Below are 21,419 nucleotides of genomic sequence, written 5' to 3'. Positions count from 1 at the left end.
GGCCCAGAGTTCAGGCCCACTACCGGCCCCAAAAAAACCCAAAAAATCTGTGTGTATACATTTTTCCAAGTTTCTGCTTCTTTCATCATAGAAACTTCCACTATCATAAGAATAATTACCAAATCAAACTTTGAGTATCTTAGTACTTCCCAAATGCTGTGCTAAAAGGCTACCAACGCATACACACACATATTTATACTTGCACATTTATATTCTACATATAATGAGAAAACAAATACATCATATAATCATGTCACTTCATGCTCACTAACTAATCATTATTAAGTATGAGCCTCTAAGAACATGTTTGTTCATGGGAAACTGTTTTTTGTTAAAATTTAAATTTCTTTGCAGATTGAGGCTGCATTTTTTTTTCAAACATTGTAAACAATTAATAATCCTAGCCGGGACTGGTGGCTCACGCCTGCAAATCCTAGCTACTCAGGAGACTGAGTTCTGAGGATCACAGTTCACTGCCAGCCCAGGCAGGAAAGTTTTGAAACTCTTATCTCCAAGAAACCACTACAAAACCAGAAGTGGCGCTGTGGCTCAAGTGGCAGAGCACTAGCCTTGAGCTGAAGAGATGAGGGACAGTGCCCAGGCCCAGAGTTCAAGCCGGATGACTGACTGAAAAAAAAAAAGAGTCCTTCTGAAGTACTCTGAGTATGGATAAGTGTTTTGTTTTGTTTTGTTTTTTTGTTTTCTATATTCAGCTAAATGAATATAGAAATCTAGAGTTTCCTGCAGTTTTGTTGTGTGCCTCCTATGACAAAATGACAGGAAGTTCCATATTCAGTTCCCTTTCCCTCTCTTAGGTGGGGGAGGGGTGTGTGTGAAGAGGGGAACTCTGTCCCCATGCATTGTCTCTCCCCATGTTAGGCACAAGAAATCTTCATGAAAACTTCACTTATTTCCCATAAGTCCTGACTTCAAACCAGGGGCTCACACTCACACATACCTTACTGATATCTATCATTGGACTTAGTCCCTTTCCTGCTCACACCCTTAATCACCTGTGGTTGGCCCAACAGCCCCTTCTGTCAGCATCCTGGAGAGATGAGAGGCAGACCTCGAGTTCTCTGTACTTGGCAGGGTTATAATTTTGGAAAGTTTAAGTGTGGTATGTAGGGTCTGGGGAGGAAGGAGAAAAGGCTAGGAGCAGTAGAGGTTATTGTATTCCGAACTGTTTCTCCTAAGTAGATAGTTGCAGGAGTTAGATATTTTAGCTGTTAGAAGTATGATGCCAATGCCAAAGTTTTAAGAAATCAAGTTTGGAAGTATTAAGCATGCATGATTCATCTTGTTGCTTTTGAGCTTAAGACAGTTCTTGGGTTGAGGCTATAGCTCAGTGATAGAGTATTTGTCTAGTGTTGCCAGATACTGGGTTTGAAACCAAGCAATGGACCAGTTTTTTTTTTTTTTTAAGCCACATTTCTTACTGGGTTAAGATATAAATCAAAAATTGGACTCTGTTTGAACTTGAGGAACCTACGAACAAAACCCTCTGTATTCTCACCACTTCCATGATTCTTTTCCCCATTGATGGCTTTTCAGAAAAGCTCCACTTCCATCATTGATCCAGTCAATAAACTTGCATCATTTTAGCCAGTCAATAAACAAACTGTTCTTCCCCGCCAGGGGATAATGAACAAAGCTAGAAACCCAATCACAGCCACTTGCCCAAGGAAGCATATAGTCTTCTCTTCAACACTCCTTTCAATCAGTGTCACCACTGATGACAACAGTCCTACTGTGAGGCAGCAGTCGGGGGTCAGGGACCAGCTTGCCTGCATGGAGGACGGCAAACTCACAATGATGCACCAAGGGCCAGTGCACTGTGTGTGATGTCATCTACTCAAGAAGAAGAAAATGGAAACTCTCACTCTCTGCAAGTGGGCCAGCTCCTCTCCAACAATATGCTGGAGCCAGGCAGGTGGGCAAAAGAGCAGTTCAAGGGATGGGACCCCTGAGAAAAGTGATCAGGGGAGGACTCAGGTCTTTTTTTTTTTTTTTTGTCAGTTGTAGGACTTGAACTCAGGGCCTCGGTGCTGTCCCTGAGCTTTTTTGCTCAAGACTAGTGCTCTTACCACTTTGAGCCACAGCACCTCCATTTTTCTTGTGGTTAATTGGAGATAAGAGTCTCACAGATGGGCTGGGAAGTTGGCTCAGTGGTAGAGCGCTTGCTTTGTATGCCTGAGGCCCTGGGTTCGATTCCTCAGCACCACATAAGCAAAAAGAAAAAAGCCGGAAGTGGTGCTGTGGCTCAAGTGGTAGAGCGCTAGCCTGGAGCTGAAGAGCTGATGGACAGCGCCCAGGCCCAGAGTTCAGACCCCACGACCGGACACCCCCCACCCCCAAAAAAAGAGTCTCATGGACTTTCGTGCCAAGGCTGGCTTTTGACTGTGATCCTCAGATCTCAGCCTCCTGAGTATCTAGGGTTACAGGTGTGAGCCACTGGTGCCCAGCTTGAAGCTCAGTTCTTTTTTGTTGGTGGTGGTGGTGGTCATGGGGCTTGAACTCTGGGCCTGGGTGCTGTCCCTCAGCTCTTCAGCTGAAGGCTAGTGCTCTACCACTTAGGCCACAGCGCCACTTCCAATTTTCTGAGTGGTTTATTGGAGATAAAAGTCTCATGGACTTTCTTACCCAGGTTGGCTTTGAACCGGGATCCTCAGATCTCAACCTCCTGAATAGCTAGGATTACAGATGTAAGCCATTGGCACCCAGCAAAGGCTCAGTTCTTATGTTTTGAGTTTATTCCTGGATCAGAGAGAGGTGTTTAGCGCTAGGACATTCCTGCAGACCTACTTGGAGTTGGAGTGTGTGTGTGTGTGTTTGTTTTTTGTTTTTTGTGGGGCGTGAACTCATGATCTGGGCACTGTCCTCCGGAGCCTCTTTTGTTGAAGCCTAGCACTCTACCACTTGAGCCTCAGTGGCCCTTCTGGCTTCTTCTAGATACTTTATTGAAGATAGAAGTCTCACAGACTTTTCTGCCTAGGCTGACTTTGAACCATCATCCTCAGATCTCAGCCTCCTGAGTAGCTATGACAGGTGTGAGCCACCAGCACCCAGCTCTTGGGGTCTTTTTAGTATAAATTCTCCACCAGAAACTCTCATGTCTCCTTATGGCTCACCATGAAGTATTAAAGCCTTTTTGGAAGAAACAGAAGAGTCCAGAAGCCTCTGGCTCTGGCAAGGTGCTGTGTAATGGACAGCCTGCAGCCTTAGGGGTGATGAAACTTCGCAGGCTGGAAGAGAATTCCACGGACAAGCACAAGAAAGACAGCTCCCCAGAGCTCACTGATGGCCCCCTCCCCCTTAACAAAAACACATGTGTGCTCGCCAGCAAAGTAAACGTTCAAGGTCAATATATGTTCCTGTCTGCCAGTCCTCTTTGGCACTTCCATAGGAACAAATCATCGATGGAGTACAGTGGAACTTTTCTAAAAATGTTGGTGTCGAGTGACTGAACTCACATCTGTGGATGAGGTTAACTATGCCATCAAACATCTCCACAATGCCCTGAGCTCCGATCAGTCTACTGACTGCATGAACAGTGAGGCCCTGGTCCGGAGGGGAGAGAGAGAGAGAATAGCCAAGAGCCGATGTTTGGATCTTGGATCTAAGATGATCTGTATAACCTGGTCATTTAATTACTGGTTCTGTCTCTGTAAGAAGGATTTGTGTTTCAAGAAATAAGTAGATCGTCTTGTCTCCACACATTCATACAAGAGGCTATGTCTGCCACTGTCAAATGGAGATTTTTTTTTTTTTTGGTCGGTCATGGGGCTTGCACTCTGGGCCTGGGCGCTGTCCCTCAGCTCTTCGGCTCAAGGCTAGAGTTCTATCACTTGAGCCACAGCACCACTTCGTTTTCTGGTGGTTAATTGGAGATAAGAGTCTCACGGACTTTCCTGCCCAAGCTGGCTTTGAACCGGGATCCTCAGCTCTCAGCCTCCTGAGTAGCTAGGATTATAGATGTGAGCTACCGGCATGGAGATTTTTTTTAAACCCTATCTATCTCCCGTCCTAGGTAAGCTAAGCATGTAGAAGTGTGAGCTTATTTTAGTGCTGTTTTATGGTTACCAGATGGAACAGAACCTAAGAATTGGCTAGCTATATTCATTCTTTCTTTTCTTTCTTTCTTTCTTTCTTTCTTTCTTTCTTTCTTTCTTTCTTTCTTTCTTTCTTTCTTTCTTTCTTTCTTCCTTCCTTCCTTCCTTCCTTCCTTCCTTCCTTTCTTCCTTTCTTCCTTCCTTTCTTTCTTTCTTTCTTTCTTTCTTTCTTTCTTTCTTTCTTTCTTTCTTTCTTTCTTCTTTCTTTCTTTCTTTCCTTCTTTCTTTCTTTTTTGCCATTCTTGGGACTTGAATTCAGAGCCTGGGCACTGTCCCTAAGCTTCTCTGTGCTCGAGGCTAGCACTCTACCACTTGAGCCACAGCACTACTTCTAGCTTTTTCTGTGTATGTGGTACTGAGGAATCAAATCTAGGACTTCATGCATGCTGGGCAAGCACTCCACCACTAAGCCACCGTCCCAGCCCTCTCCGTTCATTCTTTCAAATACTTTGTGAATACTTCCTATGTGCCAGGTACAGAGCTAGAACAGTGATGGCTGACAGATGTAACTCAGTCATTACTGCATCTACAGTGTGGTGACCGCAGCTGCCAGCTTCAGGCGTCTCCCGCTACATTGCTCACACCCTGAGCTCGGTGCTTAACCATGAGCATCATCGACCCCTGTGAAATGACAGATCCTAAGCCTTCACCTTATCCTGCCGAATGTCACAGGAGTTCTGATGCCTTGTATGTCACTGGGAAGACAGCCAAGGAGCCCTTCCAACAATCATGTGGTGCCTTTCCACGGAAATTGTACATGGAGAAGTTTTGGAAAGCAGTAAGAAATCCTCTGGTAGCTACCACCTAGATCATTCTCCAAAAGCCACTGGAGACCTTTATAGGGACCTTCTATTCACCTCCTCTTGTTGTGGGATGCGAATGTAAACCCACAATCGCATTTAATCTACTGGGTTAGTGAGTCCAGATGGGCTCCTACTTCAAGTCCATCCTGAAGATGGACCTAAATCATACAATCCAGAAGTTCTGACACAAGGATTCGTTGGAAGTAAGTGATGGGTTTTAGAACCCAACCTTCCCAGATACAAGACTGGAAGATGAGCTCAAGATTAGTGAAATATAGGATCAAAGATCTGGAGAGATAACTCAATGATAAGAACATTGGCTCTGAGTTCAAAACCCAGGACTGTCAAAAGGAAAGACATACAGAGTCAAAATCCCCTACTGCTTCTGCACACCATCCCCAAACACCTGGTTATCTCTCCTCTCCTTAAATCTGGAGACCAATTAATTTGGAGTAAACTGCCTCTGCTTGCCAAGTTGCTGGCATTACAGGCATGTACTCCCAAGCCTGGCTTGACGCTCTCTTTCTTTCAGCAAGACAGTGTTCTAGAATTTTAACTGGTCAAAGATACTGATGCCATCTCCCAGCCCTCTGGCCCCCATGAGCAGTGTGAATGAACACATTTCTTCATGATGCCCTGTGTGTACATTTGTGCAAAGAGCTGTAAATACCCAGGGATGAAAAATTGTCGTCCCTGCCCAAGCTCAGATGGGAATATCACTGTGTTTACATAAACACGTCTGCTTTAGAATACACTTTGAAAAGAGGGATCCCACGAGGGCTCGGCTCAGGAGGTCTGGTAGAGGATGAGCTTCTTCCATCTTGATTGGCCTCTGGATCTTGGTGCTGATCCTGTGTGGTAGTTGGACTTCCCCAGAGAGAGGCTCGGAGAATAGTGGAGTGTCTGGGGTTGGGCCAGGTTTGAAGACAGCCCATGTGTTTTGAATTGGCAATTCTTTTAACAGAAGCAGCTTGGCAGCTGGACTGGGAAGCTACTGATGCCAGAAATGTTTCGGCCATTTTCTATGTCCCCTGAGGGCAGGCCCTCAGCTTTCCAGGGTACCTGAGGGTGATTTAAGTGAGAGGCGAAGAGGAACTGCCCTCTTCAAAGGGAGGCCTTTCACAAGTAGAGAGTACGGCCAGAGCTCCCTCCAGGAAGAAACAGGCCATGGGGATGAAAAATGGAATATAAGACACTAAGTTGTCTAATCCTAGCTAGTCAGGAGGCTGAGATCTGAGGATCAAGGTTCAAAGCCAGCCTGCTCAAAAATGTCTGTGAGACTTATCTCCAATGAACCTCCAAAAGGCTATATGTGAGAGCATGGCTCAAGTAATAGAGCTCTAACCTTGAGCCATAAAGCTAAGGGAGAGCGCCCTAGCCCTGAGTTCAAGCCCTGGTACCAGCACGTGCGCACGCACACACACACACACACACACACACACACACACACACACCAAGCCGGGGGGCAGGGGAGTGCCAAATGGTTCTCAGTAGTATTTTACTTACTGAGCACTGAATCTGGAGTTCAAATCTTAGCTTTCTAGTTCTTGGACCGAGTTTTCTCACCCACACTGATCCACTAAGAATGACTTGGAAGTTGAAGTAAAAGATCCGATCATATGGGAGGTGTTCCATAGATATTCATTTCATCGTTTATCTGACGAAGCCTTTCCTGCTTCGTGACTCTATGACTCAGCACTTCCTGGAATTCTGTGGCACTAAGAACTTGCCAAGAGTTGCAACGGCTGTGTGTGTGCCGCGTCCAAGCTCTTCCCAGCACTGCCTTTGGAGGTGAGGGGTGGAAATCAGACAAGACACTGGGCTTCATTTGTTGGTCCCTCTCTACCCTGTGCATTGTCTTTTCTCTACTGTTCTCGCTGGGAAGAGAACGAGATTGCCAGGACACAATGTTCCACAAAGCAGTAGATCTGGTGGGCTGGGAGAGTCATGGGTGCCCCTGGCTGCCTACAGAGAGGAGCACCTGACATCTAAGGTTGGATCAGGTCTATAATCGTGGGACAACAGGGAATAAGTGAATACCCATGCCTCACTTGAGACCCAGCAAGTTCCCTTTTGATAAAAGAAAGCAATTAGGTGATGGCTGAAGATTCTCCCAACGTCAAGCTCCTCTGAGCCCACACTATACAGAATTTCTAAGGACTGAAAGAGACCTCCTGAGCCTCATGTTTTGTTATACTTTCTTTTGAGAAAAAAAAAGAAGATTTTAAAAGCCAAGACGGGTACCAGTGGCTCACACCTGTAATCCTAACTACTCAGGAGTCTGAGATCTGAGGATGGAGATTCAAAGCTAGCCTGAGCAGGAAAGTGTGTGAGACTCTTATCTCCAATTAATAAGCAAAAAGCTGGAACTAGAGGCATAGCTCAAAGGATAGAACCCCAGTCTCTGAGCGTAAAGTACAAGGCCCTAACTTCATTAAAAAAAAAAAAAAGGATTTAAGAAGTCTATGTAAAAAGTCCTCTCTCCTCATACTAGGAGTGGTGTTGGGGTGTGGGGAGCTGGGTCATAACAAGGTAAAGGATGTAGGAAAATATAGTAATAAACTCCCTGAGCATTTTCTGATGTCAAAATCACCTTGGCACCTTACTACATATGACCCCATAAGTTGTTTGCGTTTAACTTGGGTACAGAGGGTGGCCTGCTTTCGTTGATATGACAGAGGAAAAATTTGTACATTTTGTCTCTAAACCTCTCAGAGCCAGTCACCTCATTAAAACTAGCCAAGGTTTAAAAAAAAGAGCCAAAAGAGAAAACTTTTAAATTAAAGAGAATTTATAAGCCAGGTATTGGTGGCTCATGCCTGGAACCCTACCTACTCAGAAGTCTGAGATCTGAGGATGGTGGTTCAAAGCCAGCCTGGGCAAGATTCATTTCCAATCAACCACCAAAAAGCTGGAAGTGGCACTGTGGCTCAAAGTGGTAGAGTGCTTACCCTTGAGCAAAAAGAGCTCAGACACAACACCCAGGCCCCAAGTTCAAGCCCCACAACTGACAAAAAAAAAAAAAATTTAAAAAGAGCTTACATCTTGTGGGGCTTTTTTCTTTAAAATGATTTTTTTCACAAAAATGGAAGGACAAATGGTGAACACATGAAGCAATGATACTCAGTAAACACTATTAAAAATGAACTATACAACTTTTGGGTGGGGATGGGAAGGAAAAACTGGGAGAGAGCGAGGGAAGGGTTGGCATTGTCCAGAAAGAAATATACTCTTTACAACTTATACAATTGTAACCCCTCTGTACATCACCTATAGTAACACTATTTTTTTTTGGGGGGGGGGGTCGATCATGGGGCTTGGACGCTGGCCTGGACACTGTCCCTCAGTTCTTCAGCCCAAGGCTAGCACTCTACTGCTTGAGTCACAGCGCCACTTCCGGTTTTCTGGTGGTTTATTGGAGATAAGAGTCTCACCGACTTTCCTGCCTGGGCTGGCTTTGAATGGTGATCCTCAGATCTCAGCGTCCTGAGTAGCTAGGATTACAGGTGTGAGCCACCAGTGCCCGGCTTGCTACTGTTTTTCCAAGAGAAAATTGTCAAGAAATTATAGGCTTTCAACTTATAGGCTCATTAAGAACTCCTGCTGTCAATGAATATCAAAGATCGGTGAACAGTTGAAAAGATTATTGCTGCTGTTGAGATAAGGTCTCGTTGTGTATCCCGGGCTGGCTTTGAACTCCAAATCCTAATGCTTCAACCTCTTGGGTGCTGGGATTACAGGCATCTGTTACCACCACTGCACCCGGCAAAGGATTGCTTTATGTGGTTTTCTATCTCTAAACGATAAGAGGTAAAAGATATTCCCTCACCTGAATCTATCTATCTCCTCAATTCTTTTTTTTCTGCAAAGGAGATAGAAACTCAAAAAGAAAAGCCATTTCTTCCTCAGTAGCTTTCCATTCAGCTGGAAAAAGAATTGCTCAAGTCTGTGGTTGGCTCTAACTTGAGTTCGTCCTTTCTGGCCAAGTCTTACAGGAGTAAGCCATTCTTACAGTCCCCTAGCGCCTCCAATCGTCCATTTCAGGAAACTATGTTCCATAAACTGCTAAACTTGGATTCCTTTGAACCTCGTAAACTTTTCTGACAACCCTCAAAAGTTCAAGATTGTGGTTTTACCTTTGATTTCCCTGAGAGATAAGTCACAGTTCAATGTTAAGAAGTTGTTCTTAGCCAATGTTTTATAACCAAATGTAGAATTTGTCATGGCCATGTCTGGTCATGTCAAACCAGAGAGTTAGGGAATGCTGGGTAAATGAGCACTGAAGGGAAGGATGGATACATGACATTAAGTAAATATGAAATACAGAGTTCTTTCCTGCTCAGCTTCTCAGAGGATTTAACATGGTCTGTCTCCTGAGGAGAAATGAAACTTCCTAATCACATATAACAGAACTTTTCATCTGAATTGTTGTTGGTGGTGGTGGTGGTGGTCCTGGGATTTGAACTCAGGGCCTGGGTGCTGTCTTAGAGAGCTTTCACTCAAAACTAGCTCTACCACTTTGAGCTACAGCGCCACTTCAAGTTTTCTGGTGGTTGATTGGAGCTAACAGTCTCGTGGAACCGGACTCTGGTGGCTCACACCTATAGTCCTAGCTACTCAAAAGTCATCCCAGGCAGGAAAGGCTGTGAAACTCTTCCCTCCAATAAACCACCAGAAAACCAGAAGTGACGCTGTGGCTCAAGTAGGAGAGTGCTAGCCTCGAGCTGAGAGCTGAGGGACAGCACTCAGGCCCAGAGTTCAAGCCCCCTAGCCGACAAGAAAGAAAAAAAAAGTCTTGTGGACTTTCCTGCTTGGGCTGGGTTCAAACCACAGTCTTCAGATCTCAGCCTCCTGAGTAGCTAGGATTACAAGCATGAACCACTGGTGCCCATCTAGGAACATACTTGTGGAGAGTGGAGTCCAAATGAATCAGTATTCAAATTTGGAAACTGAGTCCCAGGAGGTGGCGGTGACTGGGCAGTAGGAAGCCACTCTAAAACGCGTTGGCAGGCAACTTTCTCATGGGAAGGATTACTACCATCACACCCAGAGGTGACCCTTTGTATTTGTGTATCTATAACGTATGTACATTTGTGGGACAGGAAATGAAATGCCACTGCTAATGCCTTTGGAAGAGGAGGAGGAGGAGGAGGAGGAAGAAGAGGAGAAGGAAGTGGAAGAGGAGAATTAGCAACAATTACCATCAATTAAGAAAGTGGGGTGTCTCTAGTTGGTGACATGGTATGTGTTTACCATTTCTAGTATGCTGACCAGGGTCAGCTAGAATGGGGATCTTCTCAAAGATGTAGGCTAGGTAGGTGTGCAGGATGGGTAGAATATGCGTGAAAAACAATAAAGCAAGCAGGGAAGGGATATCTGGTAAATATGGGTAACATCTGGTAAAAATGAGTGAATGTGCCAAGGACAGAACCAACCAACCACATGGGTGGTACTAAGTAAACTGGTCTGTCTTGAGAAGGATTTGATGTTCTATAAATATGGTAACCAGGTACCTAAGCTGGTCTCCCAATGTCAAATAAGTGGTCCTATTGTTCCCTTAAGCTCTCTCACACGCACTGAGCTATGTGCCTGGGTTTCAGGATCAGAAAATATGGACACCATCAGTTGTTGGACTGTCTTCTTCACCAGGGAGCTAGACAAAGCCTCTTTCCCATAATCCTTGCTCATGAAGTCTATTCTGGCCAGGCTGCTGTTCAGAACCCATCCTACTTTGTGCACTCTTAGGAATTATTTGTAGGTCAGGCGTCGGTGGCACCTCAGGAGGCTAAGGAAGCTGAGATCTGAGGATCGTGGCTCAAAACCAGCCTGGGCAGAAAAGTCTGTGAGAGAGGCTGGGAAGGTGGCTCCGTGGAAGAGCGTTTGCCTTGCAAGCCTGAGGCCCTGGATTTGATTCCTCAGCACCACATAAGCAAAAAGAAAAAAGCCGGAAGTGGCGCTGTGGCTCAAGTGGTAGAGCGCTAGCCTTGAGCTGAAGAGCTGAGGGACAGCGCCCAGGCCCAGAGTTCAGGCCCCACAACCGGACCCAAAAAAAAAAGAAAGAAAGAAAAGTCTGTGAGACTCTTATCTCTAATAAACCACCAGAAAACCAGAAGTGGTGCTGTGGCTCAAGGGTAGAGCACTAGCCTTAAGCTGAAGAGCTGAGGGACAGTGTCCAGGCCCAGAGTTCAAGCCCCATGACCGACAAAAAGAAAGAAGAAAGAAAGTATTTGTGATCATTTCTCATCATGCATAGAGGGTATCACAGACCCCAAGCATCTGAGCTCACAACAAATGCACAAACAGAAAAGTTGCCAAAAATGAAAATAATTATCTATCAGAAACTGTATGGACACATTATATGTCTGTTCCATAGTCAATATTCAACTTGCTCTGGGAGGGATATCAAAGAGGTACTTCCTACCTAACAGAAAGTTTTGTAAAACATCATATCTTGGCATAATATTCATCCAGTTTGTGTGTGTGTGTGTGTGTGTGTGTGTGTGTGAATTGAAGATAAGAATCTCACAGATGGGGCTGGGAAGGTGGCTCAGTGGTAGAGCACTTGCCTTGCATGCCTGAGGCCCTGGGTTCAATTCCTCAGCACCACATAAGAAAAAAGAAAAAAGCCGGAAGTGGCGCTGTGGCTCAAGTGGTAGAGTGCTAGCCTTGAGCTGAAGAGCTGAGGGACAGCGCCCAGGCCCAGAGTTCAGGCCCCACGACCAGACCCTACCCCCCCCCAAAAAAAAGAATCTCACAGACTTTCCTACCAAGGCTGGACTTGAAATGCAATCCTCGGATCTTAGCCTCCTGAGTAGCTAGGATTACAGGCACAAGCCACCAATGCCCACCATACACTAATCTTTTTGATTGTCTCCCATGACGCAGGTACGTCTGTGTTTGTAAGGATTTACAATGGTTTATGATTGACAGAGACCTAACTCAAACTCATGTAAACTAAAGGAGGAGGGGAGATTATAAAGGATAACCTGACCACTCTGAAACCCAAAGACAGGAATATGCCTGGGGCTGAGAACAACTGGAACCGTGGATTTGAACACCATCAGAGTCCTCTCTCATTCTTCTCTGCTCTGGGGCTCCATGCACTACTCTCCATTAGCTGCATTCTTGGTGCTAACCAGAGTTCATGTGATGAAAAGCATGAGGCCAACAGCTCCTAAACTTACCAACACCTAGATAACTTTCACCCTACAGAGTCACTAAACATTCTCTCTGGTTCCAAGACAAAATATCCCAGAAAAATGACTCCCTAAAGGAATCTGAGTCAGGCCAATTCCAGAGAGTCATGAAACGATATGGCAGTTTCTCTGGGAAGAATAATGATGGTTCCTAGGGAAGAGAAGCTTCTAGAAAAAAAGGGGAATGAGGTACTGGGCAAACAAAACAAGAAATGCAAGAAATGATGGCCATCCATCCCTCCTTTCCTTCCTTCCTTCCTTTCTTCCTTCCCTCCTTTACTTATCTTTGCAGTAATGGAGATTGAACTCAGGGCCTACTGCTTTCTAGGCTGGCACTGTATCACTGAGCCATACCTCTAACATAGCTTTCTTTCTTTTCTTTCTTTTTTTTTTGGGGGGGGGTCCGGTCATGGGGCCTGAACTCTGGGCCTGGGCACTGTCCCTCAGCTCTTCAGCTCAAGGCTAGCGCTCTACCACTTGAGCCACAGCGCCACTTCCGGCTTTTTTTTTCTTTTTGCTTATGTGGTGCTGAGGAATTGAACCCAGGGCCTCTGGCATGCAAGGCAAGCGCTCTACCACTGAGCCACCTTCCCAGTCCCAAGCATAGCTTTCTTCTTGCCTGCACAAACCTAGATTATCAACTGACTCTTCTAGGCTTTCTAGGCTGACAGACATGTACCACGGTGCCTAGCTGTTGGTTGAGAAGGATCTCACAAACTTTTCTGCATAAGGCAGGCCTCAGACCACCATATTCCCCATCTCAGTCTCCTAAATAGCTAGTATTCCAGGCATCTGGCTCTTTCCTTATCACTCTTAATGGGACTTAGTTATCAACAAACAACTGTATTTATTTAGTAAAACACCTATTTATTTGCTGAATGTCCGCTACATACCAGGGATTAATTTCCCTAGGAATGAATGATACTTTCTTGGAACTATACCTCCTCTCAGAGGGCTAGCCATTCCGAGATATCAAGAAGTAGAAAATATACTTCATGTAGAACCTTTAGGAATCTACCCCATGACTGAGAAAGAAATACATCATTGGCAAATGCTCAGATGGCAAGCTGGGTGCTATGTGTGAAGAAACAAGCGGGCTCCAGCTGCAAACACTCAGGAGAAGCATCTCAGAGAGGGCAATATTTTTGTCGGGCCTTTGTCGGGTGAGAATTTGCTTTATGACGGCATGTGCTCAAGTGCAGTACCTTTGCATCATCGCGCTGAGCGAGGCCCTGCGCATCTGAAGGCGTTCTGGAATGCGGCCTTCTGCCAGTGGTCTGTTCCTTGTTCAGAGACAGGACTACCACCCACAGCTCTGCTGATAGTCTTGTTTTTAATTGCCATGGCCTGTTGGATCAAAGCCACTGAGTTGGATGCAAGTTCAAAATAATTTCCTTCAAGGATTAACTCATCTTTCTGGGCTTGGGAAAGCCTCACAAGCAACATCTGGTACGGCCTGCAGAGGGGTTATTTTCACCCAAGGAGTTTCGGATTTCAACATGTGAACCACGCTTGCTGGTGAACAAGGACGGGAAGTGGAGCTCTCAGACCTTATCTCGAAAGGGGAGGCTCTACGGAACACCCCCCGGTCATGTTTTGAACACGACTAGAATAAATGGGGCAAACTCTTCACAGGTTCCTGATCGTGTTGTTTCTTGCAGAGAGTGAATTCCAGCTGTTGGAGGATGAAATCCCTTGTGGTTTCAATCTTAGAACTGCGAACAACACCCTCCCTCCCGCGTGGATTGGGACCTCGCTCACATGTTCATGTCAACTCAGGAAATCCGCTGGTCAGTGCCTAGTGTCAGAGTCTATCTATCACCTCTCTCTCATCTGCCCAAGGCTCCTGGAAAGTTCTGGGGAATCATCAGTTTGCCTCTTGGCAAACCCAGGCTTTGTTGTACCAGAATGTTTTGTGGCATTTCCAACTCAGCTCCTTCTAGCCCATGGTCTAAGTCCAACCACCCCTGGAGTTCTCTCTGAGGTCAAGAATTTACAATGCTCTTACAGGTAAATGCTATAAAACTAACAGAATCTTAGGGCTGGGAAGATGGCTCAGTGGTAGAGTGCTTGCCTTGCATGCATGAGGCCCTGGGTTCGATTCCTCAGTACCACATAAACAGAAAAAGTCAGAAATGGTGCTATGGCTCTGGTGGTAGAGTGCTAAGCTGAAGAGCTGAGGGATAGTGCCCAGGCCCAGCATTCAAGCCCCACGACCGACCAAAAAAAAAAAAAAAGAAAGAAAGAAAACTAACAAAATCTTACAGCAGGGATGTGTTACTTATCAGAGTACTGTTATTAGCACCCCAAGCATTAACAGTGGAATAAGGTTCAGTTGGAGAAAATTGCCCAAGGAGATATAAACTCATGTCTGTCTCTTACCTAAGACTGATGCTTTTTTTTGGAGGGGAGAGGGATTGTTTTTCATGGGGATTGAACTTGTGGCCAGGGTTGTCTCCCTTAGATTTGGTACTCAAGACCGGTGTTCTACCATTTAAGCCACAGTTCCACTTCCAGCCTTTGGCTGAGCAATTAGAGGGAAGAGTTTCATGGGCTTTCCTGCCTGGGTTGGGTTCAAACTATGATCCTCAGATCTTGGCCTCCCTAGTAGTTAGAATTACAGGTGTGAGCCACTGGCATCCAACAAGGCTTCTCTTTTGCAGAGATAAATACAGGCATCCAATGAAATGGTTATGGAAGCCCTTAACTTATAAGAGGAGGAAGAAGGTAAGCAAAGAGGAAAACCCAATGGTTCTGAATTCAAAGTGGTGCATTTTGAGAAATGAGCAACTGTGTCTTAAGAAGAGAATTACTACTGGGCACCAGTGGCTCACACCTATAATCCTAGTTACTCAGGAGACTGAGATCTGAGGATCATGGTTCAAAGCCAGCCCAGGCAGGAAAGTCCGTGAGATTCTTATCTCTAATTAACCACCAGAAAGCCAGAAGTGGCGCTGTGGTTCAAGTGGTAGAGCACTAGCCTTGAGCTGAAGAGCTGAGGGACAGTGCCCACGCCCAGAGTTCAAGCCCCACGACCAACCAAAAAAAAAAAAGAATTACTAGAGTTTCATTGGCGTAACAAAGGCTATTAGCAAATGTTTTCAAGACAACTTCAATAGTTGTGGGTCTTGAGAAATTGTTTGGAAGTGGAAAGGACAGCACAGACCACAAACAAAACGGAAAGGCAGCTCGGCAGAGGGTGGAGAAAGAGCTTGTGTTCTTCATTTTCTTTTCAGGACTTTACTGAGCTCAGGGATCACCCGCCGAGCTCCCAGATGCTTTCCCAGCACTGCCTCAATGAATCCTCAGGATTTGTCTTTGAGACAAGTGACATCCCTGGACCCATTGTACAGATGAGCACAGTGCGGCTGCAGGAAGGTTACCTGAGTTATTTGGGGCAAGGAAGTGGGCAAACGGCAACCTGAAAAAAATCAGTTCTTCTTTGACTTTAAAGATCTCAAAACTTTAGGGGGGAAAAAAAAAGATGGTAAAATGTATGTAACAAAATATACCATTTTCACCATTCAATGGCCTTCAAATGCTATGCAGCCATCATTACTATTGATTTTCAGAAGTGAGTGAGTGTGTGTGTGTGTGTGTGTGTGTGTGTGTGTGTGTGTGTGTGTTGTTTGGATGGTTAATTGGAGATAAAGGGTCTCACAGACTTTCCTTCCTGGGCTGGCTTCGCCTGGCTCACGTTCAGAACTTTCTCATCATACCACACAGAAGCTCTTATCCAGACGGTAACTCTCCACCTCCCCTCCTCTTGCCCTTGGTCACCTTTATTCTGCTTGCCGACAAACAGCAGAGGAAAAGACCAAGACTGAAGGAGACAATAGCAGGCCATGGCACGGGCTCGAATTCTTCATCCCAATGTTTCAGGATGAGATTAGAAAGAGACAGGGCTATTGCACTGGACCAATTGGTATTGCTGAGATAAGTAAGGCCACCATCTGCAGCCTTTGTTCCCCAATATAGGGCAACATCTCCCATGTTCTCTCTCCCCCCACCCCTTTTTTTTTATGTGTGTGTGTTGGTCATGGGGCCTGAACTCTGGGCCTGGATGCTGTCCCTCAGCTCTTCAGCTCAAGGCAAGCGCTCTACCAGTTGGGCCACAGTGCCATATCCGGTTTTCTGGTGGTTCACTGGAGATAAGAGTCTCACAGACTTTCCTGCCCGGGCTGGCTTTGAATCATGATTGTTAGATCTCAGCCTCCTGAGTAGCTAGGATTACCAGCTTGAGCCACCGGTGTTCCGCTCCATGTTCTTTTTTATCTCTTTGCCCCAGCACTTTGCCAGTCCCTCCATGGGCAGAACCTCTTCCTACCTCACCTTTATGAGGCTCCCTCTCCCCTGCCTCATGACCACTGGGGATCCAACCACGCCCATCAACTAGGGCGGCTCCCAGACCAGGCCCTCACACACAGACTCCAGTCCTAGGCATCTAGTGAAAGTTCGGGAGCAGATTTAGCAGGTCTGGTTCAGGGCCCTAAGATATGCTCTCAGGTGGCCTGGGGAGTTTTGTCTCTAGACCCCACCTTGAGTCACGGAATGCAGAGCTCACCATGGCAATGTTTACTACAGCATTTCTTCAGCTGCTTCTCCACTTTGCTGTAAGGGCTGGCAGCCATCTTGTTATATCCCCAGACCTTACAGTGATGCCTGGCCCAGAGTATCCCTCCACCAAGGGGGAGCAAGTTAACTGATCAATGAGCTCACAGACCGGAAGGACTACAAAGGAATCTGATCTGAAAAGAGCAATTTGACATTGATCATGAAGCTATGGGCAGCCACAGAAGAATTCTAGGTAAGATTGTGACGTCACTGTGCGATGTGGAAATGGATAAGGAAGGACCAAGACCGAAGTAAGAGGCAGTAGCAAGCTATGGTAGTATTCTGAGGAAATAAATATAAAGGCCTGGGGCTGGGAAGGTGGCTCAGTGGTAGAGTGCTTGCTTTGCATGCATGAGGCCCTGGGTTCGATTCCTCAGCACCACATAAGCAAAAAGAAAAAAGCCAGAAGTGGCGCTGTGGCTCAAGTGGTAGAGTGCTAGCCTTGAGCTGAAGAGCTGAGGGACAGCGCCCAGGCCCAGAGTTCAGGCCCCATGACCGGACCCCCCAAAAAAAACAAAACAAAACCAGCATCAAGAAAGGAAGGTCTTTTCTTTTTACCCATGGACATACCTTGTTACTGCCAAGGCTGAAATCTGATGGGATCTTTGCTTGTATGCATTTGTTTAGATGGAAGTACATATTTATATGTGTAACGATGAATATGTTTTTTAATATGTTTTTTGTTATTTTTAAGATTTCACTCTAAATTTCTGATATTTGAGGGCGAGTTATTGTTGGCTGGACAATGCCCAGGCCCTGAGTTCAAGCCCCAGGACTAGCAATAAATGAATAAATAAATAAATAATTGGAGGCATATGAGAGGCATCCCTTCCTGAAGCTCAGAACTCAGTACATTCCAGAACAATTCACTGTATTGTCTTAGGGGCTTGTCTTATGTGCCCCTCGGACTAACCACAGATGGGGTGCTGAATAGGTCAGTTCATCCTGCCATTTGCTTCTCATTCTCCATTTTCTTCCCTTTAGGCCACAGCTGAGGCTGTTCCAAAGGAGCAGGGGCTTCTGAGTGTCTTCAGGATAGTTTGCAGCCCAGTTTGCAGCCGGGCCGGTCATTTAGTCAGTCAAGTGATGCATCATTCCCAGGGCTGGTTATTAAAGTCTGAAGAACACATCCCTCGGTTGGACAGTTCTGAGCCAAACCTCTGGGGGATACCGAAAGGCTCTACCTCATTTCTAAGCCTCATGACCCAACATCATGACTAATCCCTAGTCCTCCAGCCATCGTATCAGCCCCTGCCACCCTGAAGCACGTCAACAACTAGGTAATTACTTAAACTACCTTGGGGGACTTACCTATGTGTTTCTTCTCTTGGCCCGGAGGCCTGGGATTTTCCTGGTTTCAATTTCAAGGTGGTTCTGACTTCTGGATTCCAAATGCGGTCAAGCGGAAGAAGAGGAGTCCTCCCTTAGAACCTTTTTGAGGGAACTTTCAAAAACCAAGCTGTGGCTTTTCAAGTATTAAGAGGAAATGAAAGACGGAGCCCAGTTCACCAGTCATTTTAACACAGGTGTTAGAGGTTATGTTAGCAGCTGTCAGATCGCTGGCCGGTTCTCAGGACTATCACTCTTCACCTTAAATCAGATGCCTTGGTGGTACCCGGAACCTGCTTACTCCTCAGGGCTGCCCCTGGCAGAAGGATTGCTGGCAAAGGTGAGATATGTCTTCTGAGATTTCCCATTATTGGTTCTAATCATAGGCTGATGGGCAAGGCTGAGGAAGAGAGCTCGAGTCTTCTGCTCCTTCAGTCTCAGGGAAGATGATAGATACTATGTGCAGCAGGTCAGAGGGGGAACTTAGATGGCTGATGAAAGTGAATGGCAGAAGTAAACAACCCCATTCAAAACCAAGCACACAGCTAGGAAGGTGGCTCAGTGGTAAGAGTGCTTGCCTAGCATGCATGAAGCCCTGGGTTTGATTCCTCGGTACCACAGAAACAGGAACAGCTGGAAAGAAGTGTTGTGGCTCAAGTGGTAGAGCGCTAGCCTGGATCAAAAGAAGCTCAAGGATAGTGCCTAGGCCCTGAGTTCAAGCCCCAGGAGTGGCAAAAAAAAGCACACATGTGAGAAGACTTGTTCTCCAAGGAAGATGTCCAAATGGCCAACAGACACGAGAAAAAAAGCACCCGAGACCTTGAGCTTTTAGAGAAATACAAATCAAAATTACAATGAGATACCATCTCATGCCGATTAGGATGGCTACGAAAGTGGAGGTATGGCTCAAGGGTAATGCACCAGCCTTAAACCAAAACAGGCAAGTGAGGGTGTGAGGTCCTGAGTTCAAGCCCAGGTACTGGCACAAAAAGAAAGGGCGCAATGAGAGGAGAGAAGAGGAGGAGGAGGAGGGAGGTAGGAGGAGGAGGAGGAAGAGAGAACCCCAACAGATGGGAAATAACAAAGGTGAGCAAGCATGTGGAGAAATTGGAATTGTTTGTGAGCATATAGAACATACAGGCATTGAAGAAAACAGAATGGAGTTTCCTTAAAATGATTAAACATGAATGACTGTGTGGCTGAGCAATTCTATGGCTGAATATGCATCCCAAGGAGTTAAAAAGCAGTGCTGGAGGAGCTGGGAATGTGGCTTAGTAGCAGAGTGCTTGCCTTGCATGTATAAAGCCGTGGGTTCGATTCCTCAGTGCCAATACAGAAAAAACTGGGAGTAGCATTGTGACTCAAGTGGTAGAGTGCTAGCCTTGAGCAAAAGAAGGTCAGGGACAGTGCCCAGGCCGGGAGTTCAAGCCCCAAGACTGGAAAAAAAAAAATCAGCATTGGCTCTTTTCCTCTGGTGCTCCACTGAACACTCTGGTGTCGCCATAGGTCGCCACCCTGCCCGGTGTTACTGGAATTGTAAGAACAAACCATACCCAAAGCCTTGCTTTTGTCAGGGTGTCCCTGATGCTAAGATCCGCATCCTTGACCTGGGGGCAGAAGAAGGCAGAAGTGGATGAGTTCCCACTTTGTGGGCTCAAGGTGTCAGATGCATATGAGCAGCTCTCCTCTGAAGCCCTGGAGGCTGCGCGTATTTGTCCTAACACGTGTATGGTAAAAAGTTGAGGTAAAGATGGCTTTCATATTCGAGTGTGACTGCATCCTTTCCACGTCATTCACATCAACAAGATGTTGTCCTGCGCTGGGGCTGACAGGCTCCAGACAGGTATGCGGGGTGCCTTTGGGAAACCCCAGGGCACTGTGGCCAGGGTTCACACTGGCCGGGTAATCACGTCCATCCGCACCAAGCTGCAGAATAAAGAACATGTAATTGAGGCCTTAGGCAGGGCCAAGTTCAAGTTCCCTGGTCGTCAGAAGATCCACATCTCCAAGAAGTGGGGCTTTACCAAGTTCAGCGCGGATGAGTTTGAAGACATGGTAGCTGAGAAGCGGCTCATCCCTGATGGCTGTGGAGTCAAATACATCCCGAATCGTGGTCCTCTGGATAAGCGGCAAGTCCTGCACTCATGAAGATCTCCACCCACTGAGCTCTATCACTCACCCCCACTTTAATCATGCTCCCCAATAAAACTTGCATTATGTCTAAAAAAAAACCCAGCTCTGTGCACAGTAGCTGAAATGTGGGCAATGAGCATCCTCTGGCAGATGAACAGATAAACAAATGATGTAGACATGCACAGAGCCCTCTCACCCTGAGCAAAGGAGGGACTACTGTCATATGCTCCAGCATGGATGCACGTGGCAGGGATGATGGCAAGAGGAATTAGCCACTCACCAAAAGACAAAGTCTGTATGACCCCACTCCTGTGAGGCGGTGAGAACAGAAAGGACGCCATGGGCTGAAAAGGGAGAAGAAAACAAAGAATTCTTGTTGGAAGCACAGGATTTCAGTCTTGCAAGATGAAGAGAGGTATAGTGATGCATGCTGGTAATAATTATACATTATGAATGTATTAAATACCACTGAACACTGAAAATTATTCTAAGACGATCAATTTAACGTTGCATTTTGTTTGTTCGTTTGAGACTAGGTCTCACTAAATAGGCTAGGCTGGCTTCGAGGTTCAGGTCTTCATAATCTGACTTGAGTTGGAAACTCTTTGTATAACTACTTAAAAAAGTAATAAAGTTTCAGGCACCGGTGGCTCATGCCTGTAATACTAGCTACTCAGGAGGCTAAGATCTAAGGATCACAGATCAAAGCCAGCCCGGGCAGCAAAGTCCGTGAGACTCTTATCTCTAATAAACCAACAAAAAACCGGAAGTGGAGCTGTGGCTCAAGTGGTAGAGCGCTTGCCTTGAGCTGAAGAGCTAAGGGACAGCACCCAGGCCCAGAGTTTAAGCCCCACGACAAAAAAAAAAAAAGATCCCAAAGACAAAATGACAATATTTGTTGAGTTACATGCAGGCCTGGAGGCACAATTCAAGTGGTAGAGCTCAAGTATAAGTCCCTGTGTCCAAACCCCAGTACTGTTGGGGGAAAAAAAAGAACAAAATAAAGGCATCTAGTGGTATAAAGGAACATCTCCAAGATACATAGCTAAATTAAAATAAAAGGCTCAAATGATTTAACACACTGTGGAATAAAAATACACTTGGAATAAAAATTTTAAACACAAAATATTTAGAAATGTTTAGTTTTGCTTATCTTCTCATGTAAACTCTGATTTGAAAAAGCTGAATGTGGTGGTACACGCATGTAATCCTACCACTTGGAAGGCTCATGA

The 21,419-nt window shown here is 45.9% G+C and overlaps 1 protein-coding gene across 1 annotated transcript; it reads left to right on the top strand.

Moving 5' to 3' along the window:
- Positions 1–19,790: 19,790 nt before the first annotated feature.
- LOC122119258 (60S ribosomal protein L10-like) lies at positions 19,791–20,286 on the top strand. The gene has a single exon (XM_042693288.1). The coding sequence runs from the start codon at positions 19,861–19,863 to the stop codon at positions 20,200–20,202; it is 342 nt and encodes a 113-aa protein (XP_042549222.1). The 5' UTR covers positions 19,791–19,860; the 3' UTR covers positions 20,203–20,286.
- Positions 20,287–21,419: the final 1,133 nt, after the last annotated feature.

The sequence above is a fragment of the Dipodomys spectabilis genome, unplaced genomic scaffold (assembly GCF_019054845.1).
Source record: "Dipodomys spectabilis isolate Male_0828 unplaced genomic scaffold, ASM1905484v1 ptg000163l, whole genome shotgun sequence".
NCBI classification, from domain to species: Eukaryota; Metazoa; Chordata; class Mammalia; order Rodentia; family Heteromyidae; genus Dipodomys; species Dipodomys spectabilis.
Note: the sequence above shows the minus strand (reverse complement) of the source record. Positions and strands in the feature narration are given on the sequence as shown.